This window comes from Nothoprocta perdicaria, unplaced genomic scaffold, assembly GCF_003342845.1.
Source record: "Nothoprocta perdicaria isolate Ctin4 unplaced genomic scaffold, notPer1 scaffold_1, whole genome shotgun sequence".
NCBI classification, from domain to species: domain Eukaryota; kingdom Metazoa; phylum Chordata; class Aves; order Tinamiformes; family Tinamidae; genus Nothoprocta; species Nothoprocta perdicaria.
This window is the reverse complement of record NW_020454093.1, coordinates 3,074,371-3,088,637: the sequence shown is the minus strand read 5'-3', so window position 1 is coordinate 3,088,637 and position 14,267 is coordinate 3,074,371. Positions and strand designations below refer to the sequence as shown.

The following is a 14,267-nucleotide window of genomic DNA, read 5'->3' as shown; positions in this document are numbered from 1 at the left end:
CAACAAATAGTCCAGCCGTCTCTTCCACTTTGGTGGGATCAGTACACAGTTTCTGCCATTCTCCATCACAAGAGTTTCTTGGGTAAGAATCAAGAAAAATGAGACACCCAAGAAAGAACTGGCAGAGTGGCCTGGCATAGGAATTCCAAGGAATTCATTTTTTATTGAAACCCGTATTGTCTCCTTGTAGGCCAGAATTCAGAAAACTTCATGCTTTTGGCACACTAGGTTATATATCATATCAACTGTATAATGTACAGTTAGGATCTTCTAAGAATTTCAAGGCAGTTTGCCAACAAAATCTCTCTAGCATCCCTCCTCCTCCTCCATCATCTAAATGAGATATCATACATCTAAAGAGGTGCAAGCTATGCCCACAAATCTCACTAGAGAGCTAAACATGAAGTATTAAGGGTGCAATTCTAAATTTCCCCAAAAGTTCCAAATAACTACAAGTATATTTATGCAATCTAATCATTTCAAAAGCAAATATTCATTTACTAGATCTACAGTTGTCTTTAAAGTGCTCTGCATACCTTTATGTTTAGTTTGGCTACTACAGAACAACAGTAACCCCACAAGGGTATATTTTAGCTTCAGTCTCTGTTTTCATCTCTTAATGGTTCTGTTGAGCACTCGTTCACACTGGTTGCGTGTCGCCTGTAGCTTAGTCCATATGTAATTGTTTAACAGTGTCATTGCAGGACTCTTCAAAGAAATGACTTTGCTATCCTGGAATAAGTCTCACATTTTCTCTAATTCTATTCCATGAAAATCTTTTACAATGTAAAGAATTAAAGGAATAACCATGGAACAGCACAGAATTATCCCTTTCGTGTTCAGCAGTTATTTTCAGACTCAACCTCCTCTAGAAAACAAGGACAAATAACAAGCAGAACCTACTCCAAAGGTACATCATGTTTACACCAGCTACTCTCACAAAAAGGTCACATAAAAAGGTCACAAAGAACATGATAGAGAATGGCACCAGGGCTTTTATTTCCTCAACAAAGGGGAAAATGTCAAGGCAAGCTGTCATGAGACAACACAAATTCTCCGTAGTGTGAGGCACCCAGATACGGTTCTTCTCAGCACAAACGGCTTCAGCAGAGCTCCAAGCACCTCATGCCCTCCCTGCAAGCCCGGCTCACCGGCGCATGCAGGGGTGGCCCAGACAAAATCTCAACCTTTGCAGGTGTGAGGATGCCTGCAGGCAAGCCAGGGTGGCAAAGGCTGGCTTTGTTGAATAAGATTCATCCAGATTAAAAATGATGCCATGCCTAAAGATTGCATGTTAGTGCACACCCAGCTGTGCAAGCACAGGAAAGCCCTTCCTGTAGCACTGCAGAGCCTCAACTGCTCTGGAAAATGATGCAGTTTGCTCTAAGAGGCAGGGCCAACTCTGGTCAGTAAAGCTGATACCAAAGGTCATCTTTCCATTCCTGTATTTCTTCTATGATTAATCCACAAAGCAGCGTTATATCAAATAATGCAGTTTTGCCCAGCTTCAAAATGGGGGTGGAGTACAGCAAAGAGAAAGGAAGTGTGAACAAGAAAAAGTCTCACCTGGAACAATGGACTGAAGAGCATTATCGCTAACTCGCTCGGCAAACATTATGTGTCTCTGCACAGATCCGTTGTAAACAAAGTAAAACTCGGCATCTTCGGGGAGGTAAATGTCTTTGCCAAATGTTGCATTTATAGCCACTTGCCCCTGAAAAATGAACACACCTTCATAAACATGGAGTAATTGTCTCATCTCCAAAAAGCCTATTAACATGTATTTCAAATGCAAGTTTATTATAATCTTTTCAACTCCATATTAAGCAGGATCTGAGGTTTAACAATAAATCTGCTATTTTCTACTTGCATTCAGGAAACACCTTTTGACTGCACAGGCAATGATCATTTAAAACATTTAATTTAAATAGCATGTCTTTTACATAATTTCTTCCATCCCAACCATGTAAAAATATCTGAACTCTAACTGAAAGTGAACATGAGAATTTTGTTTTTTCACAAAAGCATTTTTTTGCTTTAAAAACATCAGAATTTTGTGTGGGAAAAAAAAAAGAATTCTAAAGATTTGGATTTGGTTTACCAAACAAAAGAACAGATAGCATTCTAAAACTGACTGTGCTCATTTCAAAGAACACTAGTTCCCAGATATCTGTCCATGTTTTTTAAAATAAATAGAAAGCAACAAGCCAAGAAAAATCTATTGTACAATAGCTTCAAAAAAGAACAGGAAAGGGATCTGAGAAGTAGCAAACAATAACAAACGTCTGACATGTCTGCAGAAGGAAATTTAGACGAAGTTGCATTTCCTCCAGGAGAAGGACAGCTTGCTCCACCAGGGTTCCTGGTTACCATGGTTATCCTAAATAAGAGAATTGTCTCCCAACATCTGGCCGAATCGGTGTTTTCTGGAAAACACTTGAGGAGAGTATCACAGATTGCCATGCTTCCAAAGGATGCCTGGCCTGCCTCTGAAAGCCTTAAAACAGCTCTCAGAGCCCTGACCCTGCTGGATCCAAAAATAAGTTTGGTGAAAATAAATAAATCAATAAAAATTAAATGGATATCAAAGCACAACACAATATTACAGAAATTTCCACGACTGAAAAATGCAGTTAAGCCGTGACTGCTCTCAGATGCGTTCGGCTCCTCCCTGCATCCATGAAACACCATGAGTCTTTGTGCAAAGGTACTGGAGAATTTGTTACTGCACTTGAAAACAACAACAGCTACTTCAGAGCTTCACCATCCAAACCACCAGCATCACAGTCCCCACTGGCACCCATGTTGCCAGGCCACACGTCCACTCGACAGCGCCAAGGCTCCTGCAGGCCCCTCACAGCCTCAGGCCTCCGACCGCCTGCCCCGAAGGCACCTTCCTCATTGCTCCACACGCGAATCCTGCCTGTGAACCCTACCTCTTAGGTACAAGCGGGTCTACTGATCTCAGACAAAAGCAGTAAAAGGTGGCTTGAGACACACAATATCTTCCTCAAAGGGGACTGCTCCTGAAAGGATAGAGGTAACGTCATGAGAAGACCAGCATGTAGAGCAAACATGCCTGGCACCCTCACAGAAATCAGGAGGCATCTCGCTTTATCAGCCTCAACTGTTGTAATTCCTAAGAATTTTCTCCTGCTTCCCTTTGGTTTTTACATTGTTATTTACATATAGGACAGAACTGCTACTGCTTCTATTATTATTTACTTTTGTGCTCTTCTTATGTCAGACATGAATATGCCATGCTATCAGTTAAGTGATAACTGTGGATGGCTTTTGAGGAGAGACACAAATATGGCAAGTCCTTAAAATAATTCAAACCAGTCCATAGGCTGCTCCAATCTGCACTTAGCTGAGAGCAGCTGGGGGCAGGAGAGCAAAGCAGAATTTAATTTCACGTGCACTTCTGGCTACAGCTCAAACTAGCACCGAACCCATGGATTCCTAATGCTGCCGGAGTGCAGAGCCAGCCAGCTTTTACACTTGCACCAACTGCATGAAGCAAAGACTACATTTTGCAGCAGCATTTCTGTTTTCATAAGCCTACTCTTAATAAATAAATAAATAAATAAATAAATAAATAAATAAATAAATAAATAAATAATATAGCCATGGGCATATATATCGCATGGGCATATATACTGCCTGATGTACAGGTAGGAGAGGGAAATTCCAAAGTTCTTGGCTTGTAAGGCAGGGGACAGAAAAATAAGAAGGAAAAAAAAAAAAAAAAAAANAAAAAAAAAAAAAAAAAAAGGAGAGGGTAATTAATGAGTGTGGGATGAAAAGCTACTATTTCATAACACTACACTGTAACCTGAGTATTTAGGTAAGTTTCCATTTAGCACAGCTTTCATTTGTTGCAGAATTGTGGTTACTTAACACCTTCATCTTCTAATGGAAATACACTGAAACCAGATCTACAAAGGCATCCTGGAAACGGAACGGAGTTTACAGGAGAGGGGAACTACCAGGAAGAACCTCTCATTGCATCAGATCAGCTCCTTTCCTACACTAGCAAAACTTTTTCTACATTTTATTATACATTTAACATAATAATTAGTATTTTCCATATACAACATACAGATATTCTACACTCAAATAAATATACATAGAAAAAAAATGCTGCAATGCAGCCAGGCAATATCACAAACAGATGTGACTCATGGAGACAGTCTGTACCCATGATCCATCTGCATGCCTGGCAAAAATGTGTTTATTTGGCAGGCCAAACTTTCCCACTCTTATGACCACTTGCAGTCTCTTCCAAACATTGCTGACAGAGGTTTCTTTATTAACACACACGAAAACATAAATAGCATGGAACACTGATACTTCTGCTGCTGCTAGGAAAGGTGTCCCTATACATGGCTACGCACACATCAAGTGTGTCCTTTCCTATCCCTTCCACAACTGGAAAATGAGCTGCAGCCGGATCACACTGCAGGTACCACACAGCTGTACCACACAGGTACCCTGCAGGAAGCCAGGTCTGTTACTGCAACCATTTCTTGCCTCAAACGTCAAACAAAGGTCTCCTGCACACAACTCTATGAAACATCCAGGTAGATCTACTCTAAGAAAGTCATCGGGAGCCTCTTCCAGATTCTGCAACTGAAAAAGCTGAAAGGATTCATCCAGCGCCTAAGGCAGACCAGGCTACGGCCTTTCAGGGATGGAGATGGAGGGGGCAAACTGAAGGAAAAATCTGTCAGCTAATTTCGTTCTTTATAGTTTCTGGATGTACAACCTTTCCATCAGCTGTACTGATAGTGTAGATCATTCAAAGGAGCTGACTTTACAGTGCAATCAGTTCTGTACGGGCAGTCTACCACTTTGGAGAGCTGCCAACCTTACTAGCACCAACTGTATGTTTCTTACAGAATTTTGGTCAATTCCAGACACATGGAAACTAGATTTGCATTAACCTCTGCACACACAAAATTATCTCAGCTAGGCAGAAACCCTTACTTTAGGCCTTTGAGCAGAGGGCTTATTTTATTGGAGTAATCTTAAGAGATAGCTTATATCTTTCCATTACACCTATTCCTGCAGAGGCATTTACTTCCTCCCCTCCCTCCGTTACTTCCTCACTGGGCTGAGCAAGGACAGCCCAGCTAAAAGAACTGGCTGCTGTGAAAGAGCATGAGCTACTTGCACAATTTCTTTCCTACGGGCAGATTCCCAAGCGACAGACACAGCAACGATTCTGGCTCCCTCTTCCTGCCTCTGTCCTCACGAGGTACATAGGAAGGAGGGAAGTAGGGTGGATCTCAAAATGAGATCCAGTAGCATATCCCCCCACCAAAGCCACGTATCTCTGCTTCACAAGTCCTTCCCACAGCTTTTCTCCCTCTTTGTAACGCAGCTTCCTCTTGGCAGAGCCCAAGTGCCTAACCCAGGCTTTCAATCAAAGCACAGATCCAATAGACTATTATACCAATTAAACAGCATGAGTAAACAACAGCGATATACAGCACCAGGAGTTCCACAGAAATTCACATGTATAACAAATAAAGAAGTTTCACTTGACTATCACTGCATCCAGGGCAAACCACTTGATCCATTGCTTCCTAGTCCATATTGCAAGGTGTGAACACAGCACTTTCTCAAATTCACAGAAAATTTCAACACTGACCTGTCCCCAAAATATAGAGAGACTAAAATTAGGCTTAGCAATATTTTAAAGCAGGTAGTTTACTCCTGATTCACATATAATTATAAAAGAGCAAAAATAACAAGAAAAAAAAAAAGACAATACATATAATACATGAAATTAAGACACTATACTCCTCAAAAGTGATATATTTCTGTGCCTGTTCCAGACACTGGAGATAGAAAATCATCCTACTTACACATTTCTTCCAAAACAGTGTTCATTTCTAAGTACAGAACTGATCTAGACCTAGCAGCTCTTTGGGCACTGAAATTCAACCCAGACAAGCTGCACCAGCCCCCTCAACACGGCAGCTGTGGTAGCGTGGACAGCACAGGATTTGTCTGAGCCATATTCCTGTGAATTTACCCCCGGGTGTTAGGCATGCCCTGCCTTTGGCACCATCTAACAAGTTCATTTATCTACTGACAGTTTAACCTCTCTCCCACTCTTTTCTCACTCCAAGCAGCATGTTTATTTCCAGGGGAACTTGGAAGAAAACACCAGGTAGTTAGAGGTTTATTTCCATACATAAGTATGACTAAGTGTGCTTCTCAGGAACATAAGATAATTTAATCCCCTTTTAATTACAGCAAAAGAAAGGATGTGCCACTTCAAAACAGCATCCCTAACTACAGTTAGCTCCTCAGATAAATGCTCAGGATGGTGCCATGCCCTGAGGTTCTAACAGTGCTGGTTCTGGCAGGCATGGAGAGGAAGAAAATTTTAAAGACAAGGGCTATTTACTGAGACCTGCCTACCACCACTTTCCTTAGATTTCCATCTGGGTGGCTCTCAGAATGAGTACCTCGACTCTGACCAGTCATACCAGGAACACATGGGAACCGGAGACTGGAAGCAAACAACTGGACTGAAGCTGAAGAGAATTTCAGACAGTTGGTAGCACTTTCGATCAGGGGGGGGGGAAAAAAAAAAAAAAAAAAAAAAAAAAAAAAAAAAGGCACTAAGGAATATGCTAAAGACCAGACAACATTTTTGTCAATCATTGCAATTGTTGCATGGACTTTTATTTTTTCTTTTTAAAAAATATTTTTGTTTTTGTTATATATATATACACACACACACATACACACATATACACACTATATATATATACACACACACTATATATATATACACACACACACACACACTATATTTGTGTGTGTGTGTGTGTGTGTGTGTGTATATATACACACACACATCTTCAAGAGAAATAATACAAAAGCACCAAAAAATCCAAGCTGGTTTCCTCATTCGTCCTGATGACAAACACCTTCATGATGCAATATAGCAGCATGTCTTATTTCAGGGGCTTTGCTTTTTAAAACCTGTACACTTGGAGGGACTGAAGTTTCAAAGCCCCCATTACAGAAGTAAGACCAGTGTCTAGGAGAATAAAACCCATCAGGAGAACAAAGTCTGCTCCCCTATACCATAATCCCAAAAGGAGTAGCCCAGTCCAGGCAGGTGCTCGTGCACCAGATAGCCCCATCCCTGTGGTAATTTGTGTCCAAGAACAAATCCCAGCACAGGGCAGGATGAGAGAGGTGCAGTTGCTGTGCCAAGGGGCATTGAGAAAGATGCTGATCGGATTCTAATCACATTAAATCTCTGCCTGAGCAACTGTTTGGCAGCTTTGCCCTCCTTGGGTTTTGGAAAGAAAAGCGTATCTTTCATTACCAGTGAAAATGCTGCCCTGGCACAGGAGCCAAGGAGATTAGGAAGGTTTGTGCTTTGAACAGGATGTATAGGTCGAAGCACTCATTCAGTGTAACCAAACAGGTTTCTCAGATATGTATTTTTATTTGGTTTCTCTAGGGAGCTCAGGAGATGACAGGGGCAGGCAAGCAGCAGCAGAAAGATGGGTCCTCAGGGCACCACGACCCAAGTCCCAAGCCACAAAGAGCCTCCGTGTCTCAGATACGGAAGAGGAAAGATCTGCCCTGACAGCCTTGGGAACAGCTCCCATCTCCAAGCTGCACACTTGCCTCCTTCCACGAAGGCCGAGGGACAGCTCGGCCATTCCAGGGAAAGGCCACGGGCTCGCTCCCTACGTGAAGGGGAGAAGCAAGAGGGCGAGAGAGCCCTCATGGATGAGGCGCAGGGACTACGAGGCAGGCAGGATGGGCCTGGGCAGAAAACATGAAACTCCTAAAATATCCGATCCCTACTTCATTCCAAGTCATCTTTTGTCCAAATAAATAATCGCCTGTGAATTTCCACCTTTTCCTGAGCTGAAATTCTTTTGTTTTGAATTCATTAGGACAATATTTTCCTCACTAGCAACCTGCAAAAAGGCCATGAGCAGACTGAGAGATTCAGTCCCCCACACTGCCTGTTGCTAAAAACTTAGCAGTTTGTTCCTATACTAGGCTTAAATAAATCCATTTTCCCAACAGCCTTTTACCATGAAAATATGTACTCACATTTTTAGATTTTGTAGGTATGCATCCTAACCCACTCTGAAAACGTCTTTACCAAACTATACAAGTAATATAATATCTTAAGAAATAATGCAAGAACTCAAGGCTTGCAAGGATATTATCTATACATGCAATAGCATAAACAGATAATATATCTATAATCACATGCTCTACTGAAATTGTATTTGCAAGGGTAAATCATGGCTGCTTTGTTCCAAAAATGCAAATCCCAGAATTTGAAGTAAATGAGAATCCCCAAGTATTGCTGGCCATAATAGGGCTTTTATCCTCCACGCAAGCTGTCATTATCCACTGCAGTTTAACATAGATATGCAAGCTAAACAGTACATTCCAGTACACAGTAAGGCACGTAGGCAGTTTTATTTCAGAATTGTATTTACTTTAGATAATTAAAATCTTCGCATTAATACTTTCTCTTAACAATTCTGGCTAAGACGAGTCCTCAAAAAGTGCTACGCATAGATGCACAAAATTAAAGGACAAAAGATAACATCACAATTATTTAAGTCATGGCACTGTAACACGGAAGAGGCAGGAGAAATTTACTTACTAATTTCCTCATCTTGATGTAGTCCCTGCCAGAGTGCAAAGACGAGATCTTTCCTCAGAACAAGACAAGGCATTAAGAGATCTCTTTAATGATCGAAAGACTAATTTCAAAAAAACTTGATATTTTAAGGTGAATTTTTGGAAGATATTTTAAATAGGTTTTGAATAAGAACAGCAGCAAGATACTTCTCCTGCAAAGCCATATAGTTTTCCTGACCTTTGTAATCAAACTTAGTTCCAACCATCTACAGTCCTGCTCAAAAGATGACAATCTGCAGAAGCAGCAAGTGAGTTGCAAGTAGCAACTCTTGCAGCTAGGTTGCGATAAACATTGTCACGGAACTGTTTAAGAAAGCATATGCCTACCTATTGGAAAGGAATGCAGCTGGATTCAAGGCTGAACATGCAGTGAAACAGCAATTACACACAAGGAAGGAAAAAAGGAATAACAAAGAGACAAAACAAGAGATAAGGGCTGAATATTTAGCCCAGGCATTAACTTATGAACTGGAAAGCTGAAAACATCTCAAATGAAAGCAGATAGCTTTTTTCCTCCTCAAATGAACTAGTCAAAAGAAGAACTAACTGAGCATAACAACAGTCAGTGCTTTTATAACTGCAGTAACAGAACAAGCATAATTCCACAGACAGGTAAGGTATATTCAAAATAGTATTACACACTGCCCAAAGTCTACACACCATTTTTTATAAAAAATAGATCTGGACATAATGGTGGGTTTGAGAAGAGCCAAATCCTGAAGTGACTTACACTGGCAAAATACCAGCATCAAGGGAACCTCACATCCTCACAGCAGATAAAACTTTGCTCCTCCTCAGTGTCTATGTGTGTGTGCGAGCTGCTCTTTCAGTTCACAGACAAGAGCTAGTGGGCGACTCCAGCCCACGTGAGCTTTATGCACCAAGTGTTTTCAGGTGCTTTTTTCAGTATGAGGTAACTTTGCAACAAACAGAAGGCATTTGTACAGAAACCTCTTGGCACAAGTAAGAAACATCTCCTCTGCCTTTGCTGAGGGTGAGACAGCTTGGGGAAACCCAGTGACCAAGAACAGAGGCAGCTTGGAGTTCTGGTCAAAGGGAGGGAGAAAAAGGAGCTCAGTAGCTGCTTGCATCTCTGAACACAATCTGAAGGAAGCGTCTAACAAGGTCGCAGTAAGACCTTGAGGAGAAAGCCTCAACAGAAATAGCTGAGTGAAGATTATAAACTGTCTTATTTTCATATGAAATTTCAGCAAGTTCACCATTATGGATTAAATTCAATGCTCTTTAAAAAGGGAAAATAAGTCTTTGCAGAAGCTATTGCCATCTTTTTAATGTTTAATAGACAGGGATTATGCATTATGCTGAAAAAAATATATATAAAACATTCAATAATGTGCAACAGATGACTAAAATATGCTTTTCAAGCAAAAAGAAAGAGAAGGTTGGACGGGACCCTGAATGGTCAACTGAATGACTCCTCTGCCTCCAGGCAGTATCATTTTTATGCAAGTCATTCCTTAAAGACAGTCTTCCTCGAACGTGTTCAGGTCTACACAGTCACCCAGCGCACACGCTAGGAACTTTTCTCACCTCAACAACTCCGTTTGGCCTCCCCACACAGGCTTTAACTTTTCTTAAGAGCCAAAACGTTTGGCCTAACAAGTCTATGACCTTGATACATGATAACTGGGGGAAATGCAATGGCCAGCAATACGCCAGGAGGTTGCACTAAATAATTTAGAGTGGCCTCAGCTTCTATACAACTGTTTTCACACACAAGTTCAACTCCAGCCTGCTGACAATTCTAGAGAATAATTCTTTAATTATTTTTAATAAGAGAAGAGTATGGATTTATTATTTTAATAAAAGATTTTTAATAAAAACCTGTGGGTTTTTACTCAACCTTATTTTAATATTTCCCTCACTGACAAGCTGTGGTACATCTAATCTACTAGGATTCGCTGAACCTGCACACACTGCACAGTCGATGCTTCAGAATAAACTTACTGCTTCCTCACTAGGCTAGAGAAGGTGACAGAGGTTCACTCTTTCCCTGGAGACAAGAGACCCTGTCCTGCGCTGCTGCTGTCCGGGCTGCGCTCACAGCACGGGAACAGGCATTGGAGGCCACTGAAGGGATTAATTCAGAATGGAAGATCAAAAGCCACATCAAGTATAATGAGAACAATCAGATATTTCAGGAATATATTCCAGTGTCAAAGTCAGCAGCTTACACACTTATATGATCACAAGTGGCTGTTTTCCCTGCTAGGATCTGTCTGCAGAAACTCAACATTCAGCCAAAGGGACAAAATCTCCAAAAGATCCTGCAAACTTAAAAGACGAATAATTTAAGAAAAAAAGCAGTTAGTGCACCCATTAATTTTTTCCTCAATGTAAGCTGATAAACGCTAAAATGCTCCTTTTAATCTATTTAAAAACAAGCCTGAAGCGACACTAATCTCTCCTTTAAAGGCACAGCTGGCAGCTAGACATTTACATGAGCTGCGGCTGGTCATATTTATCCGACTCACGGCAGACCTGGGCACAACCTCCTCCGTGTTGCATTGGCAAGAGCACACCCAACACCCCGAGCTTATGCCGATTTTAGGCCTTTGCTGCCTGCTCTAGGGCTCTAGCAGGACGAGGGGCATTACCTGACCTGGCTGCTAGCGCAGTGTTAAGCCACCAATGCTCTTGAGCAGTCTGAACCTGCAGAGCAAGTTCGTGACAAACCCGCACTCGGCATCACATGGCCATAACTTCTTTTTTCAAATCTGTCGCTGCAAGTCCTAAAGCTGAGTCTAGTGCGTCATCAAACCACAGCAACAGGGAAGGCAGGGAAAAGTTTTCAGCCTCACAAGGGACAAAGCAATCAGCGCTCACGGTGAACTGAACGCTTTCTAATTCTGGAACTGCTTGATAGAAATAATAGTCTGAATCAGAACAGCAACAACAAAAATCAAGTATGGCATGTACCAAAATATATAGTAACATTTTTGTTGGTTTGTCATTAAAACATTGTTCAGTAAATTGCTGCCAACAGAAACACACCATTTATCTTGGTATATAAAAATCACGTAAACATACAGAAGAATTAAGCAGCTTGGGAGTGTGCTGTTCACAAATGCAGATCGGAAAACTTCCATCAAAAAGCATATTAAGAGAAAATGTACATCTGACACTATTAACTGAAACAAAGGAACAGTTACCTTTTTCAATCAATTTGACTAAGAATGATAAGTCGGGTTACTTGTTCTTCCCAGGACACCGTGAACAGCCCTGGGTGACAGCAGGGCTCCACTGTCGCACACTGTACAAATGCAAGTGCATAGGCCCTGCCCAGAAATATGATAATCTAAAGAATTCAGCAGCAAAACAAAAAAGGAGCAGGAGTCAAAAAAACACTATTGGAACAAGAACGATACAGTTGCTAAAGGACATGACCCACAGGACACACTCTTTTCCTTCATCTTTTAAAATAGACCTCATTGTTTTAGATGCATTTCCTCAATGTCTCACTCCATCAGCAGATGTGTGGCCAGACACAGCCACCACTGCAAACATAGCTACGTGCAACAGCAAACCCACATTGGAAGCCTCACACACTTACAGGTTTTCAGTCACATTTCACTTTTTTTTCCTGTTTCAAGATCATAATCTGTTAAGACAGTAATAGCACAGACTTTGGCCCAGGATGTGGCCAATGCTAATGCAACGGAAGGCCTCTCTGCCCAGCTCCCATAATAAAGAACATGCACAGGTTTCGTTTCCAAAGTGCTGGTGACAATGAGAAATCAAATCAAATCAAATCAGATGGTGGCAAGTCCTGTGCAAGCCTATCCATTTTTTCATCCCTCCTCAGTGTAATGGAAAAACTAGGAAGGACCACAACTTTGCCAAGCAGATGACCAGCTACACATTTTGAAAGCAGCACATAAGCCCTAGGTGCCACTTCCCACTTAGTCCATGCAAATACACATGGAATCCTATACCATTCTGAACACCAATCACATTGAAAGTAGTTTACATCGAATTATTTCTATTAATTCTGTTTTCCAGTTCTCATGCACTTGATGCCTAAGCAATTGTGAAGAAGGCTAAGAATTAAACCCCCTTTTTCCCTCTAGCTGACTACATACGCAACCAATGTACTTTAGAAAGTCATTTGGAATTTCTATCTGCCAAACAGGATGACTCATAATTCTTTAGCTGTCTCGCAGAGTGTTTTTCAAAGTCCCTCTGCCTACAGGCCTCTCAACATTTTCCAGCAGAGGGAAAGATATACTCAAATTACTCCTGGCCATATTGCTCAAGCACAAATAAAACCCTGTTTATTTAATCGTCGTTTGCATAGATGTCAGTGCAGAATTGAAAATTATCAGAAGAGTTCAGGCTTGCATGAACATCCGATTACAATTTACTTCACTTGGTAAAACATTAATCAACCCTGAACACTCTGGAAAATCTCACCACAAAGGTGCAAACAGCACGAATAGGAGTTGCTGACCAAGTAACTAAATTAATCCTCTTACTGGATATACATTGAAATCCGCTTTCAAAAAGAACACTTTAGCATCCTTTGCTTTTTGAGACTTTTCCAAGAATACTTTAATTCCTAATCTAAACCCAATTATACTTTAGTATGAAAATAAAAGTATAAATGTCTTTAATTTACTCAGCTGTGGAAGAGCAATCAATACTCAGCAACCGGCCTGGAAGCAGTTGGTGCAAATATATGTCGTAAAACTGTGTAATTATTTTTTCCCCACAATGTTGCTGTTTCGCTGTGTGCAGCTGGGGCAACGATAGCAGGGATGGATGAAGCCCTGCAGTGGGGAAGGCAGGATGATCACGGAGCTGCATGGAGCTCTCCTGCTGCTTTCCTTGGGCAGTGCCTGCTATTTGTATCTTCATCTACTCCATAATGAAATGAGCTTCTCTGCAAATTAAAGTCTTTTGGAGTAATTTTTGTTTTGCCACACTTCTAACCCACAGAAACTCAGGTAGTTCAGCTCTTCACACGCACATCAGCCTTTGCTTTTAAGAACCTTAAAACTGAGCCCAGGAACTCCCGGTTGCTGTTCTGTGAGCCCCGTGGGCATGAAGTTTGTCCCTTAGTTCACCTTCTCCTCCCTTCTCTTTATTATTTTTAGGAAAAAGTGTAAGAAATGACTAATCTTACCTGAATCTCCCTCAAATACCTTTCCCTGTCAAGCTATCGCTGCTTACCCAGTCATGTTTTCATCTGTGCCCCAGAGAATTATGCCAGCCCATCTTTGAGGAACCAAAACATCTCAGAATAAGAAAACAATGAAGATGCTAATGGAGCTGGCCGGGGCCCGGCTGTTTGTGCCAACATCCTCAGAGGGAGGGTATATCCTTTGGAAGGTAACAAAGCATCAAAAGAACTTTGAAACTGTTTCTTAATGACAGAAGGAAATAAAACATGGGTCCAAGGGATAATTATCTGAGGCAGCTTGCAACACAGACATGCCTGTGTAGGGACAGGCTGCATGCATATTGCATGGGAGAAAAAAGGGGGAGAAAAAAGGGGGAGAAAAAAGGGGGAGAAAAAAGGGGGAGAAAAAAGGGGG

At 41.3% G+C, this 14,267-nt stretch overlaps 1 protein-coding gene across 2 annotated transcripts in view; it reads right to left on the bottom strand.

Annotated features, from left to right (window-relative positions):
• The window catches only part of ARHGEF28 (Rho guanine nucleotide exchange factor 28), a 119,271-nt gene that overhangs the window by 91,622 nt on the left and 13,382 nt on the right, over positions 1–14,267 (bottom strand). For both annotated transcript variants that reach the window (XM_026036331.1, XM_026036323.1), the window contains exon 3: positions 1,567–1,714. In XM_026036331.1, the coding sequence (XP_025892116.1) occupies positions 1,567–1,714 (148 nt within the window). The remainder of the gene's footprint in view (positions 1–1,566; positions 1,715–14,267) is intronic.